The sequence below is a fragment of the Symphalangus syndactylus genome, chromosome 11, assembly GCF_028878055.3.
Source record: "Symphalangus syndactylus isolate Jambi chromosome 11, NHGRI_mSymSyn1-v2.1_pri, whole genome shotgun sequence".
NCBI classification, from domain to species: domain Eukaryota; kingdom Metazoa; phylum Chordata; class Mammalia; order Primates; family Hylobatidae; genus Symphalangus; species Symphalangus syndactylus.
In genome coordinates, this window is record NC_072433.2 from 60719159 (window position 1) to 60741218 (window position 22060).

Here is a 22060-nt window from a genome sequence, read left to right on the forward strand (position 1 = left end):
AAGTACTCTCTAACACCCTTGAGATCTTGCATCCCTTTTGGGATTATGCATAAATAGTTTTTCTTTAAAGCCAGGAACTCACAGCTGTTCATGCTGATTTATTTACCTGCATAGACTATTGTGTCAAAGAATGCACTGCAGTACCGGGGAAATTCCCAGCATGATGCCCAGGAGTTTCTGCTGTGGCTTTTGGACCGAGTTCATGAAGACCTCAACCATTCAGTGAAGCAGAGCGGCCAGCCTCCTCTGAAGGTAAGGACGCATGCTCCCCTAGGGCAGTCAGCTAGCCATGAGAGCATGTAGATTCTTCTACTGAGGACTTGTTGCATTGTGATAATACAGTGAAATTGACTAAGCTCTGGGTGAGTATAAGATTCAATGGCTACTTAAAGGACATTTCCTTTTGTTTACTAGTGTGCTGGCAGTGTAAGATACAAGAGCTATTGTCCTCAAGGAATTTATAGTCTAATGAGAGGGGAAACATTTGCATGTATGATGAGCTTCAGATTAAAAAAAGTGATTCCATTTCACTAAACTGTTTTTAAAGCAGAATATGTTTGTTTTCTATTCTAGTAAGACACATACTCTGTAGTTCACTGGAATGAATACACAATCATAAAGGAAACGTATGGATTTTCTCTGCTGTTGGGATTGGATTTGACCATAGGAGCCCCAGAATGTCTTATTGAGAAACATAGTGATTAATTCTTAATTTTATACATGTAGTCTTACAAATATGGATAAAATGACATATAATGGAAAAAATTTAGACTAAAGAGTTGCTTCCCTTGGGCAGCTTTTAAAGTTTTTGGTAATTCTGCTCTGTACTTCAAATTTTAAATTTCTAAGTTTGGTAAGTTGTTAAATTATTCTGATTCAAGGTCCTTTTGTGCCTGAACACTCTATTCTGTCATATGACTATATGCGTGTGGCTGACTCTCCCACCAAATTGAGACATCCTCAAGGTCAGGCACTGGGTCTTATTATCTTTGTATCCTAATGTTCTGTACAGTGCTCTCTGCATGTGGTAGCAGGTGCTCAGTAAGTAGTTGTTAGGCGGAGGGACATGAACAGTTAAATACAACATGAAGTAGAGTGTGATTAGGCACCAACATACACAGCACAGTTAATAGGTACTAGGGAATTTAGGCATGGGAAGCATTAGTACTTTTTTTTTTTTTTTTTTGAGATGGACTTTCGCTTTTGTTGCCCAGGCTGGAGTGCAATGGCACAGTCTCGGCTCACCACAACCTCTGCTAACTGGGTTCAAGTGATTCTCCTGCCTCAGCCTCCGGAGTAGCTGGGATTACAAGCATGTGCCACCACAGCTGGCTAATTTTGTATTTTTAGTAGAGATGGGGTTTCTCCATGTTGGTCAGGGTGGTCTTGAACTCCTGACCTCAAGTGATCCGCCCACCCCGGCCTCTCAAAGTGTTGGGATTACAGGCACGAGCCACTGCGCCCGGCCAGTATTAGTACTTTTAAAGTGGTTGGGGATTACTTCTTAGAGGAGATTGGGATGGGGGCTTTGAGAATTGAAGGGAAACTGGAGCATCCTGGGGAAGGGGAGCTGCCCGGCTGAGTGCCGTGTAGAGACGATCGCTGGCAGAGTTTGTGTGAGGGGATGAGTCCACACGACCCACATCCTACCTGCTGTGTTCTGGCTCCTTTAGCAGGTGCCCGTCACTGAAGTATCTGCACTTGATGCATAGCTTGTAAAGGAAGTCAAGGTCATTTGTGATTCTCTAGCTTCATCTTCAACCAAGAATTGGTCTTTCTAGTCTGTGAAATTGTATTTTCTTTTTTTTTTTAGCCACCGTCAGAGACTGATATGATGCCTGAGGGACCATCTTTTCCTGTCTGTAGCACTTTTGTACAAGAACTCTTTCAAGCCCAATACAGGTATGAGCAAATCAGATGTTCCTACTTATTTTGTTTACCTGACATAGTTCTGGGTGATTTTAATGTCAAGCATCTTACCTTTTTGTTTTGAAGATCTTCTTTGACGTGTCCTCATTGTCAGAAACAGAGCAACACTTTTGATCCTTTCCTTTGCATTTCTTTGCCTATTCCTCTACCCCACACAAGGTAAGAATGGATTTAGTAAAATGAAGACTGTATTTTCTTATTGTATTCCTTTTCCTCTGTAGGCTTCTATTAGGTTGTCTTACTTATTTAGACAGGTAATGGGATTAATAATGGGATTGAATACAGTCATTGCTACAACCTTACAAGAATAAATGCCCTCCTGAGTTTGCAGGGTGAACAGGCACATGAGGCAAGCAGGCGCTGTGTAGTCTGGCCGGGTTTGTCATCCACACAGTATCGGGGGAGGGGGAGGGCTGCTGAGTGACTTCAGGATTCTCTAGAGACCTAACTTTACATTTCTTGTTTCTTAGTTGCTTTATTTTGAACAGTTTCTCAACATTTCCAGGAGTTATGCTGTTCTAAAGAAAATACAAAGCACAGAATCAAGTGTAGATATATTTTTGTTCACTTCATAGAATGTTCATTTTATGAAGATTGCCTTTTCCAAAGATCTTGATGATTGTTTGATAGTTCTGCTTAGAGCCAAGTGAAATTTTTCCATTTGGGCTTCCGAGTAACAGTGTGGGTTAGCTTTAGTTTTTTGTTGATTTCAGCTCAGGTTTATTTTGCATCTTCTATATTTTAGTTGAAATAAGTGACTAATGAGAAGATCTGACTTTGATCTGTACAGGCCTCTCTATGTCACGGTAGTGTATCAAGGGAAATGTTCTCACTGCATGAGGATTGGTGTGGCTGTACCTCTGTCTGGGACTGTCGCCAGACTTCGGGAAGCAGTGTCTATGGAAACAAAGATCCCCACTGATCAGGTAATAAGTCTGCTAAGACCAGGTACACATGAGCCACAAAAGTATTGCTTTCTGTTCTCTTAGAATTTTTTATAGTTCTTGGCCAAGTATGGTTAGATAGAGATTTAAAACCAGTTGCATTTAGAGTTGAGGGAAAAAAATCAAGACCCCAAAGACTAAAATGTATAGAGAAACTTTTCATGTTTCATTTAATTGTGTATATAATTTTAAAAGAAGCTGTGACTTTACACCAAGACCTTCTTGTAGCTTTGTTCATAAGGTATAATTACTTAACCCTTCTTAAATCATTCTTGTGGATGTGTACGTGGGCAGTGGAGCGTCCTCGCAGTGTTTGATAGTCAAAGAGGCTTTGAAAACTTGAGCAGTGACACTAGAAAACCCCTTCCCATTGTGGTGATATGAGTGGATCTTGCTAGTACAATGTTCTGTATGTAATAGATGTTCAGTACGTTTTGTTTTCTCATTATGGCTGGATCAGAGTCTCTTGTTTAGAGAAGAGAAAGGAAAGTTGTGCCCATGCCGCATCCCTTTTTGGGTAAATGTTTGATAAGCAGTTATGTTGAAATTGACCAAAAATACTTTTGACCTGTTTGGACTTGACATGTTTTTGCATATAGCTTTTACTCAATTTACTATTATTATTTTATTTGGAAAAACATTCCTTATTTAAGATTTATTAAGGAAAGGTGACTCAGTAGCTAAATTGCTTTCCCTAGATAGTAGCTTCTGGAAGCTACTATGTAATCCCTGGAATAATAAAGGTGTTTTGTACTTTGGCCTCATGTGGCCTCATTTGAGAAGTTACCACAGTAAAACAAATACAGCCAGCAGTGTTGCCCTAATATGGCAAATATCTCATATTTTTGCAGGCCAAGTACTGGCATATTGATAAAATATTCATATTCTTTCCTACTCTGAAAAGCCCAGTGGCTCTTTCTTCCCTTCAGGATGAGGGAAAGGCAGAAAGGGAGGGAGCGAGGCTTCAGTGGTGTCCAGGGCAAATCTGGTTGCATCTTTAGAGCTTCTAGCACTGTTTGGCTCCTTTTGCATGTGGTTTAAATTGGTGAAATAATTACAAGTTTGCTGTTGACCTCAGTTTGCTGAAGAGAGTGAATTTTACTTGCATGTTCACTGGCAGAAAAACAACATGGTCATTAAATTCATTAGAAGGAAAATGTGCCAGGAACATTTTTGCTGGACTATTTGTGGAATATACCACCAACCCCTTTTACTTGGTAGATTTGCAGAATGTTAGTGCTGGTAGAGGGGACCTCAGGGGTCCAGTCCAACTCCCTTATTTGAAAGAGGCTCAGAAAAGCCATGTGACTTGTTCAGGTTTGCAGGGCTGGTTGGTGACAGGCCGGACTGGAACCTGCATGCCCAATCCAGTGCTTTTTCACTAGACAGCGCGGCTGAGCTATAATGAAGTCTTTAAATGTCTCCAGTGTTCTCCATCTTTTGTTTTTCTGTTTTGTTTGTTTGTTTGTATGTATGTATGTACGTATGGATTGATTGAGACAGGGTCTCACTCTTGCCCAGGCTGGAGTGCATTAGTGCAATCATGGCTCACTGCAGCCTCAACCTTGTGGGCTCAAGCAGTCCTCCCACCTCAGCTTCCCAAGTAGTGGGGACTGTAGGCGCATGCCACCACACCCAGCTGATTTTTGTATTTTTCATACAGACGAGGTTTTGGCATGTTGCCCAGGCTGGTCTTGAACTCCTGGCCTCAAGCAGTCCTTCTGTCTTGGCCTCCCAAAGTGCTGGGATTACAGGATTAAGCCACCATGCCTGTCCTGTTTTTCTGTTTTATTGTAAAATAACCATTTCAGAAATATAACCGAAAGAGGAAGTATCTCATGCTAGGTATCTTAATGCTAAGGGTTACTAACTTTAACACTATGTTATATAGTATTCATTTAGATTTTTTCCATGCATATATACATTATTTTATATAAGTAGAATCATTTACACATATTATTTTTACCTTGCTTTGTATTTACTTAGACTTTTGCATGTTAGTGCAAATATATAGTTTATTCTTTTTAGTAGCTTTATAATTCCAGTAAGGCTATACTACACCTAACTAGTTAGTATTTTTGGACATTTGAGTTGATTTTTTTTTTTTCAATACAAATATCCATGGTTTAGGCTTGAAAAATAGAAAATGAAATGATATGGGAGAAAGCCTCAGAGTCAGATGTGGATTCTGTCCTTGACATGAGGCTGAATCGTTGTAGAACTTTAGTCAAGTCTCTTGGCTTCTCTTCTTTCAGTGAAACGGAGGTTAGACATTATGATCTCCTGGTTCTCTTCTACACTAGAACTTAGAGAAACTCTGGAGTTAGAGTCATAGAGTTCTGCATCAGAGTACAGGTGTCCCTCAGTGTCCATGGGATTGGTTGTAGGAACCCTTGCACTAGGATACCAAAATCCACAGTGCTTTAATCCCTTTTATAACATGGCACAGTATTTGCATAGAACCTAAGCATATCATTCTGTATACTTTATTTATTTTTTACTTTTTATTTTATGGATACATAATAGTTGTACCTCCAATATACTTTAAATCATCTCCAGATAGCTTATAATATTTAATACAGTATAAATGTTATGTAAATAGTTGTTATGCTGTGTTGTTTAGGGAATAATGACAAGAAAAAAAGACTCTCTGTTCAGTATACATTCAATCATCCTTTTTTTTTCTTCTGAATATTTTTGATCTGCAGTTGGTTGAATCCACAGATGTAGCACCCACAGATATGGAGGGGTGACTGTATATTGTTATATGATTACAGAGGCTACTGTGCTTCCAGGATTCTCTCATTAAAGGCAAATAAAGTGGGCTCTGTGAGATGTTTCAGAGCTCTCTCAGACCACTGCCAGTCCTGATGGTCTGGAGAAGTTCATAGAATTGGGAGATCAATTAGTATCAAATTTCCAGTTACCCAACTGTTTACATTTTTCCTATTTTTAGATTGTGTTAACAGAAATGTACTATGATGGGTTCCATCGTTCCTTTTGTGATACAGACGATCTGGAAACAGTCCATGAAAGCGACTGCATTTTTGCCTTTGAGACTCCCGAAATATTTAGGCCTGAAGGAATTCTCAGTCAAAGAGGTAAGTGAGCTCCTGTTTCCATAATACCACCTGGGTTTGCAGGTTTAACTATAGTCTACCCTTTTAGTTGTCTGTTATATAACAATATACATTTTTTTTAAATTGTAAAATACACATAATTTTTTTATGATGGTATAATGGTAAAAATCTTATAGTAATATTTTTGTAGAAGAAGGCAGCTTTTACTGTTTTAGGCAAAGATATATCCATAGTTTAGTTGGGAAAACCTCTTATTGAGATTCAGGACTGACTGTGACCTCCTTTAAGTAGCCTTTTTGGCATCTTATCATGACATTCAGGAAGATATACTATGCCATAGGTTTTTTTTTTTTTTTTTTTTAATTTTGCTATCAGCTCTTAAGATTCTAATATTTTTGCTGCAGAATGTTTTCTTGGTACCTGCTTTTAAGAAATTTGCATGTAACTCTTCACTGATAGGCAGCAAAATGAAGTAAAGCCCTGGACAGTATTGTTCCTCTTACTGCGGTTTGGGCTGTGATTTGGAACTTAGCTTGTCTCCCCACTGTGCCTGGAGTTACGGGGTTATTCTGATTTTAAGAGTTACCAAGCAACTAAGACTTTGTTCCTGGCCACAGCATTCTTCAGAGTTCCTCCTAGGGCTCCTCTTCTTTTGCTCTACCCTGGTGGTTATTAATGCATCAGTATTACTTGGGAACTGGTTAGAAATGCAAATTCTTGGTCCTTACTCCACACCTAGTAAAGGAGAAACTCTGGTAAACAAGCCCTTTAGTGATCGTGATGCAAGCTAAAGTGGGAACTGCCGCTCTTACCAGGATTTTCCACACCTTGATTTTTTTAACTGAATTCCCCCCCAGCCTCCACTTTTCTTTTGATTCCAGTTCCATTCCTTGACTTCCACCTCCCTACTGGAATTTCTACTTAGAAATCCTACAGGCATCTTACCCTTAGCCTTTCTTTCTTAGATTGGTTGCTCCTGCATTTTTTCTAGAAATAATGGCACTGCTATCCTCCTCTTTACTCAAACTGGATCCAAGCTTGATAACTTCTCCTTCAAAATTCTCATAGAGCTGTTGACACACACTGCATTTTTCCCCTTTATTCTACTGCCACTGACGTAGTTCAGGCCAGTCCCAGCTGAGCTTTTCCAGTAAGTTTTTATCTTTACCACTGAGCTTTCTCCTGTCTAGTTATTTCTCCACAGACTTATTCTCATACACAGTTCTGATCATGTTACATGCTATTGATTTACCAGTGGTTCCCCTTTTCTAAGATCAAATCTAAACACCTTGGAACGAGCATAACACCCTCCTCCCGCGCCATGATTTGGTCCTTGCCTTTCTTTCCAGTCTCTCTACTCCATTTCCTCTCCTTCCTCGGGTCTTCTCTTTCAGGTTACTCTTTGTTTCTCAGACATGCCATGTGCTTTTCCATGTTCCCTACCATTTGCTGTGCTGAGGATTCACTTCTCCAGCTTCTATTCTCATTAGCTCCTACTTTGTCTCCCCAAGGTACCTTGCAGTTTCCCCATCCTGCCAAGCTCTAAGCAGTCACTATTCTACTTTCTCTCTTTTTTTCTTTTTGAGACAGAGTCTTGCTTTGTCACTCAGGCTGGAGTGCAGTGGCACAATCTTGTCTCACTGCAACCTTAGCCTCCTGAGTAGCTGGGATCACAGGCGCATGTCACCACACCTGGCAAATTTTTATATTTTTAGTAGAGATGGGGTTTCACCATGTTGGCCAGGCTGGTCTCGAACTCCTGACCTCAAGTGATCCACCTGCCTCAGCCTCCCAAAGTGCTGGGATTACAGGCATGAGCCACCACACGCAGCCCACTATTCTACTTTCTGTTTCTACAGATTTCCCTAGTCTAGACTTCCATATAAATGGAATCATAAAATATATGGTATTTTGTGACTGGCTTTACTTAGTGTGATGTTTTCAAGATTCATTCATGTTGTAGCATATATCATACTTAATTCCTTTTTATGGCCAAATAATATTTTATTGTTTGAATAGATCACATTTTGTTTATTCATTGTTAATGAATATTTGGGTTGTTTCCACCTTCTGGCTAATATGAATAATGCTCCTGTGAACATTCCACACAAGTTTTTGTGTGGACTTATGTTTTCGTTTCTCTTCATACCTGGGAATAGAACTGCTGGGTTGTGTGGTAACTCTACGTTTAATCATTTGGAGGAACTTACAGACTGTTTTCCAAAGTGGCTGCACCATGTTACATTTTTATCAGCAGTGTTTGAGGGTTCCAGTTTCTCTACATCCTCGCCAACACTTGATTATTATCTGACTCTTTAATTTTAGCCATTGTAGTGGGTATGAAGTGGTATCTCATTATGGTTTTGATTTGTGTTTGTGACTGACATGATGTTGAGCATCTTTTCTTGTGCTTGTTGGCCATTTATATATCATATTTGGAAAAATGTCTATTCAAATATTTTGCCCATTTTAAAACTGCGTTGTTTGCTTTTTGTTGTTGAGTTTTAGGAATTTTCACATATGCTGAATACTAGACCCTTATCAGATATATGATTTGCAAATATTTTCTCCTATTCTGTGGGTGGTCTTTTAACTACCTGATAATGTCCTTTGAAACACAAAAGTTCTTCGTTTTGTTGAAGTCCAGTTTATCTATTTTTTTTTTGTTGCTTGTGCTTTTGTTGTCATATCTGACACTTTATCAAATCCAAAGTCATAAAGATTTACCCCATAATTTCTTTTAAGAGTTTTATAGTTTTAGCTCTTATATTACAGTTTTTTGAACTATTTTGAGTTAATTTTTTATGTGCATGTGCATGTGTCTTTTTAGAGCATGATATATAATCCTTTGGGTATATACCAGTAATGGGATTGCTGGGTCAAATGGTAATTCTAGTTCTAGATCCTTGAGGAATTGCGACACTGTCTTCCACAATGGTTGAACTAATTTACACTCCCACCAACAGTGTGAAAGCATTCCTATTTCTCCACATACTCTCCAGCATCTGTTGTTTCCTGACTTTTTGATGATTGCCATTCTAATTTGCATGAGGTGGTATCTCATTGTGGTTTTGATTTGCATTTCTCTGATGACCAGTGATGATGAGCATTTTTTCATGTGTCTGTTGGCTGCATAAATGTTTTCTTTTGAGAAGTGTCCTTTGCCCACTTATTGATGGGGTTGTTTTTTTCTTGTAAATTTGAGTTCTTTGTAGATTCTGGATATTAGCCCTTTGTCAAATGGGTAGATTGCAGAAATTTTCTCCCATTCTGTAGGTTGCCTGTTCACTCTGATGGTGGTTTCTTTTGCCGTGCAGAAGCTCTTTAGTTTAATTAGATCCCGTTTATCTATTTTGGCTTTTGTTGCCTTTGCTTTTGGTGTTTTAGTCATGAAGTCCTTGCTTATGCCTATGTCCCTAAAGATATTGCCTAGGTTTTCTTCTAGTGTTTTTATGGTTCTAGGTCTAAGATTTAAGTCTTTAATCCACCTTGAATTAATTTTTGTATAAGGTGTAAGGAAGAGATCCAGTTTCAGCTTTCTACATATGGCTAGCCAGTTTTCCCAGCACCATTTATTAAATAGGGAATCCTTTCCCCATTTCTTGTTTTTGTCAGGTTTGTCAAAGATCAGATGGTTGTAGATGTGTGGTGTTACTTCTGAGGCCTCTGTTCTGTTCCATTGATCTATCTCTCTGTTTTGGTACCGGTACCAGTACCATGCTGTTTTGGTTACTGTAGCCTTGTAGTATAGTTTGAAGTTAGGTAGCGTGATGCCTCCAGCTTTGTTCTTTTTGCTTAGGATTGTCTTGGCAATGCGGGCTCTTTTTTGGTTCCATATGAATTTTAAAGTAGTTTTTTCCAATTCTGTGAAGAAAGTCATTGGTAGCTTGATGGGGATGGCATGGAATCTATAAATTACCCTGGGCAGTATGGCCATTTTCATGATATTGATTCTTCCTATCCATGAGCATGGAATGTTCTTCCATTTGTTTGTGTCCTCTTTTATTTCATTGAGCAGTGGTTTGTAGTTTTCCTTGAAGAGGTCCTTCACATTCTTTGTAAGTTGGATTCCTAGGTATTTTATTCTCTTTGAAGCAATTGTGAATGGGAGTTCACTCAGGATTTGGCTCTCTGTCTGTTATTGGTGTATAGGAATGCTTGTGATTTTTGTACATTGATTTTGTATCCTGAGACTTTGCTGAAGTTGCTAATCAGCTTAAGGAGATTTTGGGCTGAGACGATGGGGTTTTCTAAATATACAATCATGTCATCTGCAAACAGGGACAATTTGACTTCCTCTTTTCCTAATTGAATACCCTTTATTTCTTTCTCTTGACTGATTGCCCTGGCCAGAACTTCCAACACTATATTTAATAGGAGTGGTGAGAGAGGGCATCCTTGTCTTGTGCCAGTTTTCAAAGGGAATGCTTACATGTTTTGCCCATTCAGTATGATATTGGCTGTGGGTTTGTCATAAATAGCTCTTATTATTTTGATATACGTTCCATCAATACCTAATTTATTGAGAGTTTTTAGCATGAAGGGCTGTTGAATTTCGTTGAAGGCCTTTTCTGCATCTATTGCGATAATCATATGGTTTTTGTCATTGGTTCTGTTTATGTGATGGATTACGTTTATTGATTTGCGTATGTTGAACCAGCCTTGCATCCCAGGGGTGAAGCCCACTTGATCATGGTGGATAAGCTTTTTGATGTGCTGCTGGATTCGGTTTGCCAGTATTTTATTGAGGATTTTTGCATCGATGTTCGTCAGAGATATTGGTCTAAAATTCTTTTATTTGCTATGTCTCTGCCAGGCTTTGGTATCAGGATGATGCTGGTCTCATAAAATGAGTTAGGGAGGATTCCCTCTTTTTCTGTTGATTGGAATAGTTTCAGAAGGAATGGTACCAGCTCCTAGAATTTGGCTGTGAATCCGTCTGGTCCTGGACTCTTTTTGGTTGGTAGGCTATTAATTATTGCCTCAATTTCAGAGCCTGTTATTAGTCTATTCAGAGATTCAACTGCCTGGTTTAGTCTTGGGAGGGTGTATGTGTCCAGGAGTTTATCCATTTCTTCTAGATTTTCTAGTGTATTTGTGTAGAGGTGTTTATAGTATTCTCTGATGGTAGTTTGTATTTCTGTGGGATCAGTGGTGATATCCCCTTTATCATTTTTATTGCGTCTATTTGATTCTTCTCTCTTTTTTTCTTTATTAGTCTTGCTAGTGGTCTATCAATTTTGTTGATCTTTTCAAAAAACCAGCTCCTAGATTCATTTATTTTTTTGAAGGGTTTTTTGTATCTCTATCTCCTTCAGTTCTGCTCTGATCTTAGTTATTTCTTGCCTTCTGCTAGCTTTTGAATGTGTTTGCTCTTGCTTCTCTAGTTCTTTTAATTGTGATGTTAGGGTGTTGATTTTAAATCTTTCCTGCTTTCTCTTGTGGGCATTTAGTGCTATAAATTTCCCTCTACACACTGCTTTAAATGTGTCCCAGAGATTCTGGTACGTTGTGTCTTTGTTCTCATTGGTTTCAAAGAACATCTTTATTTCTGCCTTCATTTTGTTATTTACCCAGTAGTCATTCAGGAGCAGGTTCTTCAATTTCCATGTAGTTGTACAGTTTTGAGTGAGTTTCTTAATCCTGAGTTCTAATTTGATTGCACGGTGGTCTGAGAGACAGTTTGTTGTGGTTTCTGTTCTTTTACAGTTGCTGAGGAGTGCTTTACTTCCAATTATGTGGTCAGTTTTAGAATAAGTGCGATATGGTGCTGAGAAGAATGTATATTCTGTTGATTTGGGGTGGAGAGTTATGTAGATGTCTATTAGGTCTGCTTGGTGCAGAGGTGAGTTCAAGTCCTGGATATCCTTGGACTTGTTAACCTTCTGTCTTGTTGATATAATATTGACAGTGGGATGTTAAAGTCTCCCATTATTGTGTGGGAGTCTAAGTCTCTTTGTAGGTCTCTAGGGACTTGCCTTATGAATCTGGGTGCTCTTGTATTGGGTGCATGTATATTTTAGGATAGTTAGCTCCTCTTGTTGAATTGATCCCTATACCATTATGTAATGGCCTTCTTTTTCTCTTTTGATCTTTGTTGGTTTAAAGTCTGTTTTATGAGAGACTAGGATTGCAACCCCTGCATTTTTTGCTTTCCATTTGCTTGGTAGATCTTCTTCTATCCTTTATTTTCAGCCTATGTGTGTCTCTGCACATGAGATGGGTCTCCTGAATACAGCACACTGATGGGTCTTGACTCTATCCAATTTGCCAGTCTGTCTTTTAATTGGGGCATTTAGCCCATTTACATTTAAGGTTAATATTGTTGTGTGTGAATTTGATCCCGTTATTATGATGTTAGTTGGTTATTCTCCCCGTTAATTGATGCAGTTTCTTCCTAGCATTGATGGTCTTTACAATTTGGCATGTTTTTGCAGTGGCTGGTACCAGTTGTTCCTTTCCATGTTTAGTGCTTCCTTCAGGAGCTCTTGTAAGGCAGGCCTGGTGGTGACAAAATCTCTCAGCATTTGCTTGTCTGTAAAGGATTTTATTTCTCTTTCACTTATGAAGCTTAGTTTGGCTGGATATAAATTTTGGGTTGAAAATTCTTTTCTTTAAGAATGTTGAATATTGGCCCCACTCTCTTCTGGCTTGTAGGGTTTCTGCTGAGAGATCTGCTGTTAGTCTGATGGGCTTCCCTTTGTGGGTAACCTGACCTTTCACTCTGGCTGCCCTTAACATTTTTTCCTTCATTTCAACCTTGGTGATTCTGACAATTATGTGTCTTGGGGTTGCTCTTCTCGAGGAGTATCTTTGTGGTGTTCTCTGTATTTCCTGAATTTGAATGTTGGCCTGCCTTGCTAGGTTAGGGAAGTTCTCCTGGATAATATCCTGAAGAGTGTTTTCCAACTTGGTTCCATTCTTCCCATTGCTTTCAGGTACAGCAGTCAAACATAGATTTGGTCTTTTCACATAGCCCCATATTTCTTGGAAGCTTTGTTCATTTCTTTTTACTCTTTTTTCTCTAACCTTGTGTTCTCGCTTTATTTCATTAATTTGATCTTCAGTCACTGATACCCTTTCTTCCACTTGATCGAATTGGCTATTGAAGCTTGTGCATGCATCACAAAGTTCTCATGCCATGGTTTTCAGCTCCATCAGGTCATTTAAGCTCTTCTCTTCACTGTTTATTCTAGTTAGCCATTCGTCTAACCTTTTTTTCAAGGTTTTTAGCTTCCTTGCGATGGGTTTGAACATGCTTCTTTAGCTCAGAGAACCAACCTTCTGAAGCCTACTTCTGTCAACTCATCAAAGTCATTCTCCATCCAGCTTTGTTCCATTGCTGGTGAGGAGCTGCAATCCTTTGGAGGAGAGGAGGTGCTCTGGTTTTTAGAATTTTCAGCCTTTCTGCTCTGGTTTCTCCCCATCTTTGTAGTTTTATTTACCGTTGATCTTTGATGTTGATGACCTACAGATTTTGGTGTAGATGTCGTTTTTGTTGATGTTGGTGCTATTCCTTTCTGTTTGTTAGTTTTCCTTCTAACGATCAGGTCCCTCAGCTGCAGGTCTGTTGAAGTTTGCTGGAGTTCCACTCCAGACCCTGTTTGCCTGGGTATCACCAGTGGAGGCTGCAGAACAGCAAATATTGCTGCCTGATCCTTCCTCTGGAAGCTTCGTCCCAGACGGGCACCCGCCTGTATGAGGTGTCTGTTGGCTCCTTCTGGGAGGTGTCTCCCAGTTAGGCTACATGGGAGTCAGGGACCCACTTGAGGAGGCAGTCTGTCCATTTTCAGAGCTCAGATGCCGTGCTGGGAGAAACACTGCTCTCTTCAGAGCTGTCAGACAAGGACCTTTAAGTCTGCAGAAGCTGTCTGCTGCCTTTTGTTCAGCTATGCCCTGCCCACAGAGGTGGAGTCTGTAGAGGCAGCAGGCCTTGCTGAGCTGCAGGGGGGCTCTGCCCAGTTCGAGCTTCCTGGCCGCTTTGTTTACCTACTCAAGCCTCAGCAATGGTGGATGCCCCTCTCCCAGCCAGGCTGCCGCCTCACAGTTCTTTCTCAGACTGCTGCGCTAGCAGTAAGCAAGGCTCCGTGGGCGTGGGACCCACCGAGCCGGGCACGGGAGAGAATCTCTTTGTCTGCCGGTTGCTGAGACCTTGGGAAAAGCGCAGTATTTGGGCAGAAGTGTCCCATTTTTCCAGGTACAGTCTGTCACAGCTTCCCTTGGCTAGGAAAGGGAAATCCCCTGACCTCTTGAGCTTCCCGGGTGAGGCAACGCCCCACCCTGCTTCAGCTCACCCTCCGTGGGCGGCACCCACTGTCCAACCTCCCAATGAGATGAACCAGGTACCTCAGTTGGAAATGCAGAAATCACCCATCTTCTGCGTCGATCATGCTGAGAACTGCAGACCAGAGCTGTTCCTGTTCGGCCATCTTGGAACGGATCCACTTCATTCCTTTTTAATGGCTGAACATTATTCCATGCATACATGTGCATGTACCACATTTTGTTTATCCATTAATCTATTGATGGGCATTTTTTTTCCTACCTTTTGTCTATTATGAATAGTCCTACTATGAGCATTTGTGTACAAGTATTTGTTTGAATATCTGTTTTCAGTTCTTTTGGGTATATACCTAGGAGCGGAATTGATGGATCATATCATAATTCTATGGTTATCTTCTTGGGGAATTGCCAAACAGTTTTCCACAGGAGCTGGATCATTTTACATTTCCACCAACAATAGATGAGAGTTCTAATTTCTCCACATCTTTGCCAACATTTATTTTTCATCTTTTTGATTTTAGCCATCCTGGTGAATGTGAAGTGTTACTTCATTGAGGTTTTGACTTGCATTTCTCTAATAGTAAATGATGATGAACATCTTGTCATGTGCTTGTTTGGCCATTTATATATTCTCTTTGGAGAAATATCTATTCAAGTCTTTTTCCCATTTTAAATTGCATTATCTTTTTGTTGAGTTGTTTTTGTTGAGTTGTAAGAATTCTTTGTAAGGATGTATAATACCAGACCCTTATGGGATATATGACTTGCAAGTATTTTATTCCATTCTCTGGGTTTTTTCTCTTTCTTGATAGTGTTCTTTGATATACGAAAGTTCTTCATTTTGATGAAGTCTGTCTTTTCTTTTGTTGCTCATAATTTTGTTGTCATATCTAAGAATCCGTCACCACATCCAAGGTCATAAAGATTTACTCTGTGTTTTCTTCTGAGTTTTGTAGTTTTAGCTCTTATATTTAGGTTGTTGATACATTTTAAGTTAATTTTTATAAATTGTATGAGGTAGGGACCAAACTCCATTCTGGGGCAAGTAAATATAATACTTGTCCCAGCACCATTTGATGAAGAGATTGTACTGTTCTCATTGAATGGTCTTGGTGCTCTTGTTGAAAGTCCTTATTTTAATTCCTCTTTTACTTCACCCTCTACTTCCAGAGGCCTCTGGCGCCTCCAGTTTCTGATTCTTTTGGTGATCCTGTATATTGGGTTGGCCAGCTTTCTCCAATGCCAGCTTATAATTCAGTTTTCTCTGGTCTACTCATATTTACAATATTTTCTAGATAGTCTATTATTTCACTTATTTTTCTTTGACCCAGGTGCTTGTTTGTCTTTCTTTTCCAGTTGTTACATTTGCCTGTATGTGTTTTTGTTTGGATTGTTTCTAATTTTATTGCATTACAGTAAAAAATACCTAAATTATCTTGTCCAGAGAGCCTTTCCTCACTCCCTTTACCTGCAGGCTGGCTGGCGAACTCCTGCTCTTCTGGGCGGGTAACTTCTGTTAATCTCTCACACCAGCATGTTATGTGGAAATGATTTGTTTTCTTCTCTGTCCTTCCCACCACACTGTGAAGTTCTCTGGAGCTGGGGCCACATTTTGCTTTATCTTGCTGTACCCAGCAGTGCAGTATAGTTCTTAATATGCAGCAAGAGCCCAGGTAATGTTTGTTCAACTGAAAGTTTCTCAAAATCCTGTTCCCACCCCGGTTGCTTAGGGTTAACACTGAGCTTCTATTTATAAGTGAATTTGGTGAATCCAAAGGTTATTGTATTCTAGCCAGAGACTGCCTTATTGAGTGCGTGTTAGCCTCTATCTTAAGGCCTTAACAGGTGTTTTGTTCAATACATAATGAGGCTACTGCTTTCCCCACGTTACCTGTGAGGAAGCTGAGACTTGGAGATGAAGTAACCACTCTCAGCTCACACAGCTGGCAGTAAATGGGTCCACAGTTTGAACACAGAGCTTGATTTCTGTGCAGTTGACAATGTGGCATCCCCTTATCTCATCAGGAGTCCTCATCAATTCTAGGAGAACAGGTCTTCCCACCCTTACCTCTGCCAAGAACCTCGGAAACAAGTTTATTTTCTCAACTTCAGATATCTATTATTTTTATTTTCTCATACCAGAGTTTAAAATGGTTAGGAAGTAAGATCTACTCCTGTTCCTTTTGTGATTTCTTTATGGTGTTTAAGCTTAAAAAGTTTTCTTCCCTCTAGTGGCTTGACAAAGATTCAGCTTTTTTCTTATTTCTGGTTTGTATGTGTTGTTTTTTAAAACTCTATCTGGAATTTATATTGGCATTAACTATGTGCTTGTCATTTTAAATTGTTATAATGTTGAGGTATCTTAATAGGTTCAGTGAGTCTTAGATTGCTGGGTATTGAGGTTATTGCCAGCATTCTGCTATAAATACTTTTGTGTAGGCCATTTGTATTTTATTCTCTTTCTGGTGGTGGTGTTATTTATGGTGGTGTTAGGAGGGGTTTCTTCTATTCTCCAGCTGGGGTGTCATTTCCCCAGGCTGTACTTCCAAAGGATTAAAGGAATGAACAGGTAGTCAGGCATTTATTGGGGTTGTGCTGGGTGCTGAGTTGCTGGGTACTTTGATTGACAGGGAGCTCTGCTTTGGGGCATTTGGGAGGATCAGTACTGTGTCTGTCAAATATATATTTTTGTTAACTTTAATGTGGATTGATCCAGTCTAGTAGACTGTATTCCAAGTTGGAAGATTCTCCTGATGGCTCTGAGTCTAGTAGATGTAGTATGTAATTTACCTTTTATTTCTTATAAGTCTGGCTCTTTAATCAGGGAGAAGAAACTGCTATTGAATATTGAAGAACATTCCACATATTCTCGTCTTTATTTTTTAAAAATTTGTTTGATTACTGGTTGCATGACCTCACTAAATTTTCTTGGTGAATCATCTCAGCACACATGCCCTTCTAAAACTGTATCTAACATTCACTGAAGAGCAGTTTTAATTTTCAGTTTTTAAGATAGGTAAGGCTAGTTTAAAGGAAATAATAATGGATGCTAAAGAAATTCTCTAACGGCTAGATGAGTAATCCAAGTAGGATGTTTCTTTTTTTGATTGCAGTTTAATTTACATAATGACATTAAAAAAATTTTTCTCTGTTGGGTAAATTTCTTCATAATGAGTGAATAAAAATAATTTTGAAGAGATAAAATGAGTTGTTTTTATTCTATTTCAGGAATTCATTTAAACAACAACCTAAACCACTTGAAATTTGGCTTAGATTATCATAGACTGTCTTCTCCTACACAAACAGCAGCAAAGCAAGGGAAAATGGATTCGCCCACCTCAAGAGCAGGCAGTGACAAGATTGTCCTGTTGGTGTGTAACCGAGCCTGCACTGGGCAACAAGGGAAAAGGTGAGAACCAGATTATTTTCCAGTAAGTACCTAGAATGTAAAAGTTCAGTATTTTCAAACATTTTAAAAAGCATGGGCAAAAAGTTCTTACTTTTAGTAGTTAATTTTTGATTCTGATACTTAGAAAGAATACATGTATAAGTTGACCTGATTTGGGGGGTTGGTCGAGGGAGAGTAAAATTAGGAATCTGGGTTTTCTGTTGTTGTTGTTGTTGTTTTGATACGGAGTCTCGCTCTGTTGCCCAGGCTGGAATGTAGTTGCACGATCTTAGTTCACTGCAACCTCCGCCTCCCAGGTTCAAGCGATTCTCTTGCCTCAGCCTTCTGAGTAGCTGGGATTATAGGCGCCAGCCACCACACCCAGCGGATTTTTTGTATTTTTGGTAGAAATGAGGTTTCTACTAAACCTCATTTGGTTAGGCTGGTCTCAAACTCCTGACCTCAGATGATCCGCCCACCTTGGCCTCCCAAAGTGCTGGGATTATAGGCGTGAGCCACTGCATCTGGCCAGAAATCTAGTTTTTAAAGTCCGATTTCATACGTGTATTTTCAGTTCAGGCTTCTCTTGGGGCTCTAGACCCATTTCCAGCTGCTTTCCTGACAGCTTTTTTATTTTTATTTTTTTAATTCTTAACATGTCTACTTGGATGGTGCATGTCCCTCAGTCTTCTGTCCCAAATTGAACTTATGTGTTATGTCCCAAGTTGAATTGAAATATGTCCAAATTTTCTTTCCTTTTAAAACTAGCTCTCCAGTATTTCCCATCTTGGCAAATGGCACCACACATTCATTCAGGTTTGTAAGTCAGAAATTTGGGAGTCAGAAATCTCTCTCAAATTTGTCTAATGCCCTCTGTAAGAGTGTATGGGTGTTTTAGACTATCTTTTAAAGTAACTATGTCACAGTAGGAATGTAACCTGGGTTTTAACAAGAGACAGATATGTTTCAAGGAGAAAGGACTCAGTGTTTCTTAACATTTGTTAGAATAGCCTTTATGTTAGCCTTTGAAAATTTTGCTTTGAAGTAAGTTCCCTGCATAGTAAATAACATAAATGTAAAATGTGTTGATATGCATATTTATGCTATTGATTGACAGGTATTTACTGTTTACAGTGCGTTGGGCACGGTTCTAAACACTGGGGATTCAGCAGGGAACAAGACAGACAGGGTCTGTGTCCTCATGGAGCTTCCATCCTAGCTAGGACAGACCGACTATGAACAAGCAGACGTCTTTAACTTCAGACAGTCCATACCACGTCGAAGGCACTAAAACAGACTAGAATGATAGAGTGTGATGGTGGGAGGCTGGCAAGACTACATTAGGCAGGGAGGTCAGGGAAGGCGTCCCTGAAGAGACCGCAGCCAAGCTGAGCCCCAGTGTGTTGTGTGAACATGAGGGGAAAGGATCCCATGCAGAGAGAACACCTGGTACATGCACACAAGACTAGGAGGAGCTTGGTGTGTGTCAGGCACAGAAGGAATGAAGTAAAGAAGCTTTGGAATTCCCTTCATGATGTTAGTCTCTCAAAGAGTGAAGTCATTATTTTAAAAAAATATGATTGGGTGATTTACATGTGCTTGTAACTCTTTTCACATCACAGTAGTTTTTAGGAAGATCAGTTCACTGTTAAGCACTACTACGAGCGAACAGTTTGATAGTTGTTGGAAACTGGTTTCTTGGTGATCTTAGCACCTCTACTTCTCTCTGGGCCTGAGTCAGAGTTAATCTGTTAGATCATTTGTTCATTCATTCATTCATTCATCTTCTATTTTCCAGACATTGTCTGTTTGCACTACTAAGATAAATAAGTCACAGTGCTTGCTATCAAATAACTCACAGCCTATTGGTGGAGGCAGAAAAATAGGCAGGCATTGTTTATAGCACAGTATACACAGGGAACAAGTCAACAGGGTGCCTCCTGGAAAAGAATACCTCCACTGGGTCTTCACATGAGTGAGTAGGAGACAGCCTAGACTCAGAAGGGTGGGGAGGGTATTCCAAGCAGAGGGAGTTCCCTGACAAAAAGACATGGATGTGTGAGAGTAGGACACATTCAGGGAATTCAGGTTTGAATGACTGGGCATGGATGAGAGTTGAGGCTAGGATAGTGGTCCTTAACATTGGCTGCATATTAGAACCACCCAGGGAGGCCCTAAAAACATCTCAGTGCTCAGATCACATTCCAGACTGATTTCATCAGAATCTCTGGGTGCTGGACTTGGACATCATTATTTTCTAAAGCTCCTCTGGCGATTTTGGTCTTCGGTCTGTGCAGCTGAGGCCAAGAACCGCAGTACTGCTTGGACTCTGTGGGACATAGCTCTGGAGCTGACTTTCACTGTCACTTGCTTGCCAGTGCCTCCCTTGTTGTCAGAGACTCGAGAATGTGGCTGCCTGTCTGTGAGACCTTCCAGCCCTATCTAGTCCTCTGTCACCCAACCCCTTATGAGTTCGACCTGTGCTGTTTGCCAGGCTCATGTCCACTCCCACCGCCTGTGCTCTCCATCTTCACTGATCATGCCCGGTTGCCACCTGCTGTCCTAGTACCTTACTCCCCTAGAAGCCATTTTGGTATATTGGCTATTAAATTTCATTTAGAAATCCAAGCTGTTCATCTCCTTATGAAGAGTTACCATTAAATTTCCTGTTCGTTTTATTTTGAGAACTGTCCTAAAGCCAATTATATTGTGATTCTGTTTTAAGAGATCAAGAACAAAAGATAACAGTGTTAAAGGAATTACCGTACTTTAAGGTGATTACATTGTTGATGTGTGTTAGATTTGGACTGCCTTTTGTACTACACTTAGAGAAGACAATAGCTTGGGACCTTCTGCAGAAGGAAATCTTGGAGAAGATGAAGTATTTCTTGAGGCCCACGGTTTGCATTCAGGTTTGTAAGCATTTCAATATTCCAGCATAGAATGGGTACTCAGTGAAGAAACAATCATTACAATGAAATTTGAGTTTCTTGTGTTTGGATTTCCAGGACTGAGAATTTATCCCTCATTTTGTGAAAGAGCTAGCCACTGCAAGGTTTTCCTTGAACTGCTGCATATTCCTTTATAATATTTATCTAATAACGTTTAGTACATGATCAGCTTGGAAAGGATTTAGTAGAATGTCTATCTGTATATTTTAAAAATTATTACTATGTTAAGGTATCCGTGGAAGACCATTAAGCTGATGTTTAGTAAAGGCAATGTGTTACTTGTCTTGCATAACATATTTGATATGTAAATCGCATTTGGGTAAATAATATTTAAAGTGTATTAGAGTGGCTCAACAACCTTATAGAATCTTATGGAGAAGCATTTTGCAGAATAAACAGTTTACTGTAACTCTAATCTGTTTTGGAAACGCCACTGTGAAACAGATGCCCTTGAAGAAAAATTTGGCTTAATTGTCATCTAACATCTGATGCAGGTGTGTCCATTCAGCTTGCGTGTCGTCAGTGTTGTTGGAATAACATACTTGCTGCCCCAGGAGGAGCAGCCCTTGTGCCACCCAACGGTAGAAAGGTAAAAAAAATTTTTTTTAAAAATGACCTTTTACAATCTCACATATGTTCATGTGTGATTTCAAGTGATGTCTGATATAATTTCCACATAAATGTGCAGGGTTCTTTAGGCTCATTTCGAAATTAAGTACTTATTTTACTTTTGATTCATGCTTGGGTATATGTTTGATGATCTCTGTTGAAATAAGAAAAGCCCTGGAGGACTTGCGTTAGGAAAGCAAATTAACGTATGTCCTACGACTGCAGATAAATTACACTTTCATAGTCACCAGGAATGAAGTTTTGTAAAGTAACATTCTAATCAGTCCACATTCTTCCTTAAAACCATTATATGGCAACTTGTGGCCTAAAAGATAAAGCCTGTGTTCCACAATGTAAGAAGTTCTTCACAGTTTGAATTCTGCTTACTTCACTTTTGTCAGGCCTTGCTCTTCCTCTCCCCACTATCCCAAACTTTCAGCAGCATTAAAGTACAGATGATTGTTTGAACAGGCGATACTATTTTATACGCATGCTTTGCATGTGTGGTTTCCTCTGTCCGTAATTCCTTTCCTTTAAGCCCTTTTTTATACTCTTCCTCCTCCCACCCCTGGCAACCTGCCCCATAGAATTAGTCACTCTACTCTGCTACCTCTATGCTGTCTAAATCTGTTATATTTATAATACTCTATTGTATTAATAAAATAATATACATATGTACACACTATGTGTCTATGAATATATAATATACATATGAAAACTCACATTTTTTATAATAAAAATTATTATAATGATTTTTTCAACAAATATTGTAGTGCCTGTAATTCAGGATTCTAAAAAAGCATACAACATGGTCCTGCTTGAAAGCTCACTGTTTGAGTTTAGAGATGAGAGTTAGTAGACAACAATCCAAAATAT

The 22060-nt window shown here is 39.5% G+C and overlaps 1 protein-coding gene across 8 annotated transcripts in view; it reads left to right on the forward strand.

Moving 5' to 3' along the window:
* Positions 1-22060, forward strand: part of USP31 (ubiquitin specific peptidase 31) — an 87566-nt gene that overhangs the window by 42539 nt on the left and 22967 nt on the right. For 6 of the 8 annotated variants that reach the window (XM_055298001.2, XM_055298007.2, XM_055298004.2 and 3 more), the window contains 8 exons: positions 115-252; positions 1814-1902; positions 1996-2088; positions 2720-2855; positions 5830-5974; positions 17465-17645; positions 20350-20536; positions 21070-21164. In XM_055298001.2, the coding sequence (XP_055153976.1) occupies positions 115-252; positions 1814-1902; positions 1996-2088; positions 2720-2855; positions 5830-5974; positions 17465-17645; positions 20350-20536; positions 21070-21164 (1064 nt within the window). The remainder of the gene's footprint in view (positions 1-114; positions 253-1813; positions 1903-1995; positions 2089-2719; positions 2856-5829; positions 5975-17464; positions 17646-20349; positions 20537-21069; positions 21165-22060) is intronic. The other 2 variants (XM_055298002.2, XM_055298003.2) reach the window with 1 other exon arrangement.